At 39.9% G+C, this 6,000-nt stretch overlaps 1 protein-coding gene across 15 annotated transcripts in view; it reads right to left on the bottom strand.

Annotated features, from left to right (window-relative positions):
• Positions 1-1,963: 1,963 nt before the first annotated feature.
• NCOA7 (nuclear receptor coactivator 7) overlaps positions 1,964-6,000 on the bottom strand; it is a 142,162-nt gene continuing 138,125 nt past the window's right edge. For all 15 annotated transcript variants that reach the window (XM_042847982.2, XM_008176217.4, XM_008176206.4 and 12 more), the window contains one exon: positions 1,964-4,332. In XM_042847982.2, the coding sequence (XP_042703916.2) occupies positions 4,197-4,332 (136 nt within the window). In that variant the 3' untranslated portion in view covers positions 1,964-4,196. The remainder of the gene's footprint in view (positions 4,333-6,000) is intronic.

Below are 6,000 nucleotides of genomic sequence, written 5' to 3'. Positions count from 1 at the left end.
GAGGAACCGCAAAAGGTATACACATGGTGGGTAAAAGATATAGCAAAAGATTTAACATATCACCATATTTGCAGGGGAGGATCACACACGCAGGAACAGAGACAGGAACATGGGATACCACAGAGGCAGGGATCGACAAGGACACCAGGATATACCGAGATGGATCTTCAGATGGAACACAGGTTAGGTAATCTTCAGGTAAGCTGAGCTCCTTCTCCTACACTTGTGTCGTCCTGGGTGGATGTATGTGGACACTAACTTGATAAAGTGATGGTATGCCAGGTGAGCGGGAGCAATGCAATTGCAGATGGAACAATGGGCACTAGTCTGCCACTCTGACGGGCAGCAGCTGCAGGACGGGTGAACCAACCTTAAATACTCTATTACGAGGCAGATTAGGGTCATGTGACCTTACCTTTTCCCGCCTTGCGGAGAAAAAGGGCACCAAACCTGGCAACAAGAAGGGCAGCAAAAATGGAGGGACAACCACCACCCCTTGAATCCAAGATGGCTAAGTAGGGAAAAACAATAAAAACAGAAAAATTTCCTACAAAACCACCTTTGTGGCTTTCTGCTCCTGGAGCTGATGGATGCTGGCACAAGATAGAACAGCTTGGAAAATACAAGCCGATCTATACGGAGAATCTTCCCACCAAAATCAAACAAGAAAGTAGTTTTAAATTGAGACACTTTGAAAAAGTTCACCTCTGAAGATTATTCTAAGATATTTTCTTGCAAGATCCTAGCTTGAGAACAGAAAATGGGAGCTAATTTAAATGATTCCAACACAAAAAAACTGTGGTGTGCAACAGCTAAGTTTGCACAAGTACAACTACCAACTCAAATATTAAACAACTTAGAAAATTCACAGTTAAGAGGTAGCAAACACACTATATAGCAGCCAGCCAACAAAAATGCATGGAAATTAAAATCTTAATCATCCATCACACACTCTTAAGGAAACCAAAATAACCTTCAACTGTATTCCTGTAGTGATTAAAGCATATGATTCTGAAACAACTTTCCATCCATCACAGTTTCAAAATCCTACTGACCATAAAACACTAAACAATTTTACTTCTAGTTTACAGTTTTCCTGCAAATTCTGGTCACCGTTAAGTTTATACAAAGATGTACTTAAATTTATTAAAAGAGGGTATGCTTGTTCTGAGACCTCTGAGTTTCTCCAGTCAGAAAAAAAAAAACTTGACATGCCTAATCTTCTTGAAATTAAAGGAAAAAAATGCCCAAAAGAACCCAAAAAGAAACAAAAATAAAACAGACACCGCAGAAGAGTTTTTCTGGTTTTAATTTCAGGCCTTCTTCATATACTATAAAGTAGCAAAAAAAGCACAAGTTCCTTTGCAGATTACTTTCATGTTACTACTATCGTCAATTTTAGCTTCATTTTAGTTACTTTTTGTCTGGAAATAAAAGTATTATATTTTGCAAAGTCAGATGGTAAGCTAAGTATGTGTGCTACCTTTTCATATCTTGAGATCGGTTGAGACTCAGGAATATCATGGCCATTCTCAAAAACATGAAGTACTTGTAACATGGCATGTGGGCACATACAAAAGTAGGAGTAAGCAATGCAGAATAAGGCTGATCAGACCCTTAAATTAACTGTTCTATTATTTTCATTATTTTTTTTCCTAGTAAAAGGAAAGTGTTTTTTTCTTTTTTTTGCATAGCTTTTCTTCTTGAAGTCCCTTCATAGGTACATTGAACCAACCCAAGTTAGAAAATAGCATACCAAAATAGATCAGCTTCCACCATCTACTCCTGTATTCTGCCTCTGCTGCGATCTGTACCTTTGAACTTCTCTTCTCAAGGAGGATTCAGCTACTATTCTTATCTGACGCATTTGTGCCTTAAGGAAGGGCTTGTATTATTCCCTCATTTTTAGGATTATTCAAGGTTTGTAAATAAATGTAAAAGGGAAAACATCCAAAATAAGCACTTGAATGCATAAACTCCTTTATTGAAAATATTGTGATAGCACTGCATTACATATATTCAAGATTCATAGTTTAAAGTGTAAAGGGTCACAGAAGTTTGAATGAACAACACTGCTGAATATAGAAGACAGCGTTTAGATATGCTCTGACAAATACAGAGTAATGGAATAAACTGTAGTTAAATGAGAGATAGGTATGTAAAATGACAATTTTTTTGCTTATAACTAGTAAGTGGTATGCAACTGGCCAAAATGGCAGACATTATTAGACATTCCTAGAATCTCTCAAAGCACTATGCTATTAGCAGTTTCTGAAATATCTTACAGCTAAATCCATCAGAACCTTTTGTTATGGATAGACCAAGTGGAAGAAAACAGTGTTAATAGCGTATGTGCACTGTGTTTCAGACTTCTTATTTTTACAGCATCAGTTTTTAACTGCATGAAACCTCTGTGGACTTGAGACTGATCGATGCTTTTGAAAAACAACAACAACAAAAAAACACTTGGCATCTAAGTTCTCTTTTATTTCTGCGGGATGGGAGAAGAGGATTAAGAGTAGTAACTAACTGGAGTTGTACTACTTCAGTGGAATATTCCAAGTGTTTAACAGTGCTTTTTTGAGCATGGAAGTGCAACACCAGTTCTAAAACTGGACTTCTTTTAAGATGAATTGGATTCAGTATGATGTGGTTACATTTTGCTTTGAACTCTAGAGACAGGACAGATTCTTTTCCTAGCAGCAGAGATTATCATTTAAATAATTTTTTTTTAAACAAAAACACCCACAAAGCTATGTTTTTTGACAAGGCAGAATTGGTCACATACCATAAAGAAAAAAGTATTTTCTTATTTCCTCCAGTTACCTTATGTATCTATTGATGTTTTCACAGCACTAACTGGATTAGAGTTCAGCTCTGCCTTTCGCAAATGAAATGTCCCTCAAGAGAAAAAATTCTGGTCTGTATTTAAATGCCACTTCATTAAACCAAAAAAGAAATAATTAGTTACTTGTAAAAGCGTAAGTTAGCCTGTTGGTTCAAGCCTTTTTCAGGAAGGAAACCAAATATCAATTACCAAGAAAAACAGTTATTACATCAACATAATATGGCCTATTTGGGAAAGAACATTCCTTCCCACTTTTCACATTATATTTTTCCCCCTATTAAAAAACAAGATTTTCTTTAAAAAGTAAAATAAAATAAAAAATAAAAAAGTGTAGGGTAAGACTCATGAAAGAGAACTAGTTTTCTGTGCCACCAAGCAAGTGGCTGAGAAAAACAACCTGTGTTTCTTTTCAGACATTTTCTTAGTCATAAGTATAAACATGCTGGGGCAGATCCTGAGCTGATATAAACTGTCATAGCTCTACTGAAGTCAATGAAGCTATGACAAGTTACACTAAGAATGTGCCCTGCTGTCCCATATATTGCCAGCAGAAAACCCAATTACTAGGAAGATGGCAGCAGAGTCAATAATGAATGCTGACAGCACCCACCTCTCTCCCACCATCTGAATTATGCACTCAGTGTTTCTGCCAAAAAACAAAAACCCTAAATAATGGCAACAACAACACAACAGAAACAAAGTTTCATTTACAAAATAAAAAAATAAAATAAAACTAACTTTAGAAATCAAATGGATTTGTTGCCAACACATATGAAAACTACCTCAATAGTATTTTTCTGTCAAATTCTGAGGTTTTAAACATTAAAAAAAAAACATAGCTAATACATTTTAAACAAATGAACTATACAATGAACAATAAATAAAAAGATTAAAAAAAACCATGTTCCCTTTAAGTGCTGTGTTCATCTATTATTTCAGATGATTATTATTGTTTTCATGGCAAACAAAGTATGTTGTAGATTTTCTTTTTGGTTAGCACTTATATGTAATATAAATACACATGGAATGTACTATATATATTTTTTCCACAGTTACAGAAAATAAAAAAACTGTTTTAAACAAATTCATACACCATGAATGTCTTCATAAGCATCTTGTTTCCTTATTCAAGGAATGTTGGTGGGAAGAGAGTAAAAACACTAAACACACACTGGTCCTCTTATTGTTTTCTCCATTTCTGCCTCTTAAAATTGGGTCTCAGAATGTTTTCGTGTAGTCGTGTTCTGCTATGATATCAGAAAGAAAGTGTTACTCTGTGAGGCAGCCTGTGCTGGGGATTTAGCTTTCAGCATCCTCAATGAACCCAGTCCATAAGGCAATCCGTATTTCACTCAAATGTCCATACTTCCACATCTTGTATTATGAAATCTTCTTTCTTGGATAAGATGTCATTATTGAAGGTGCTGCAGGAGTTGCTTCGCCCATGATACAAGTCAGCATCTAGCCATAAACCAAATCGACCACTAAAAAAAAAAAAAAAAAAAAAAAAAAAAAGTTAAAGTTTGAACTTTATCTACAGCAGCTAAGCCCACATGCTTGTTAGCTAGAAACAAAACAAAAACCCCACAGTTTGGGCAAAAAACAGTTACCTTCTTGTAACTATTCTTCGAGATGTATTGTTCACATCCATTCCAATCAGATATGCACGCACTGCGTGCACGGTTGTCGGAAACTTTTCCCTTAGCAACTCCCATTGGGTCGGCTAGGGAGCCCCCTGGAGTGGCACCTTCATGGTGCTCAATATATGACCCTGCCAACCCAACCCCCCCCCTTGAGTTCCTTCTTGCCGGATACTCCAACAGATGTGGACAACACATCTCGAAGAACAACAGTTACAAGAAGGCGAGTAACCATTTTTTCTTCAAGTGCTTGTTCATGTTGATTCCAATCAGGTGACTCCCAAGCTCTCCCCCGGAGGTGGGGTCAGAATTAAGGAATCACTGACTGGAGAACCACCCTCCCAAAGGCGGTGTCCTCTCTAGCATGTTGGGTGATGGCACAGTGGGTGGTAAACGTGTGCACCAAAGACCAGGTTGCTGCTCTGCAGAGCTCCAGGATGAGCACCTGGGCCAGGAAAGTGGCAGACGAGGCTTGAGCTTGTGTCGAGTGGGCCGTATTAGCCGGGGCTGGGATCTTGGCAAGGTTGTAGCAGGTATGGATGCAGTCCGTGATCCAGGAAGAAATGCGTTGTGAGAAGACGGGAAGTCTCTTCATCTGGTCTGCCACTGCTACAAACAGTTGGTTCGACTTCCTGAAAGGTATTGTGTGCTCAATGCAGAATGCTAGTGCTCTCTGGATATCTATAGTGAGTGAAGCCTCAGCTCCTGCGCATTAGCACGTGGCCTGGGATAGAAGACTGGTAGAATTCAGATACCACCTTGGCCAGGAAGACTGAGTGCAGCCTGAGTTGTACTTTGTCCTTATGGAAGACTGGGGGAGGTGGCGTGGGGGGATGGAATCGAAGGTTAGCGCTTTTAAACTTGGACACCCTCCTGGCTGATGTGATGGCAACCAGGAATGCCACCTTCCATGAGAGATACAGAAGGGAGCATGTAGCCAGTGGTTCAAATGGGGCCCCTCCATTAGCTTAGAGAGGACCAGACAAATTCCAAGCAGGTACGGGCAGTCGGGACTGTGGATATAGCCTATCCATGCCTTTCAGGAAATGGCCCACCATTGGGTTGGCAAATACTGAGCGCCCCAACTCTCCCAGGTGGAACGCCAAGATGGCCACGAGGTGTACCCTGATGGATGATCCCGCCAAACCTTGCTGCTTCAGATGCAGTAGATACTCCAGCATGAACAGTGTAGATGCCTAAAGTGGAGGTACGGGACGCTGCTCACACCATCATGTGAACCTTTTCCACTTAGCTAGGTAAGTGGCCCTGGTGGAAAGTTTCCTACTACCAAGCAGCACCTCCCTCACCGATTCCGTGCATTGGAGCTCCGTTGGGTTTAACCATGAAGCTTCCATCCCGTGAGATGGAGGGACTGGAGGTCTGGATGAAGGAAGCGACCATGGTCCTGTGTGATCAGATCGGGGTAGAGTGGCAGTGCAATTGGGGTGTTCACTGACAGCTCCAGAAGCGTGGTGTACCAATGTTGGTATGGCCATGCTGCGGTCCGCTTTG

The sequence above is a fragment of the Chrysemys picta genome, chromosome 3 (genome assembly GCF_011386835.1).
Source record: "Chrysemys picta bellii isolate R12L10 chromosome 3, ASM1138683v2, whole genome shotgun sequence".
NCBI classification, from domain to species: Eukaryota; Metazoa; Chordata; order Testudines; family Emydidae; genus Chrysemys; species Chrysemys picta.
Note: the sequence above shows the minus strand (reverse complement) of the source record. Positions and strands in the feature narration are given on the sequence as shown.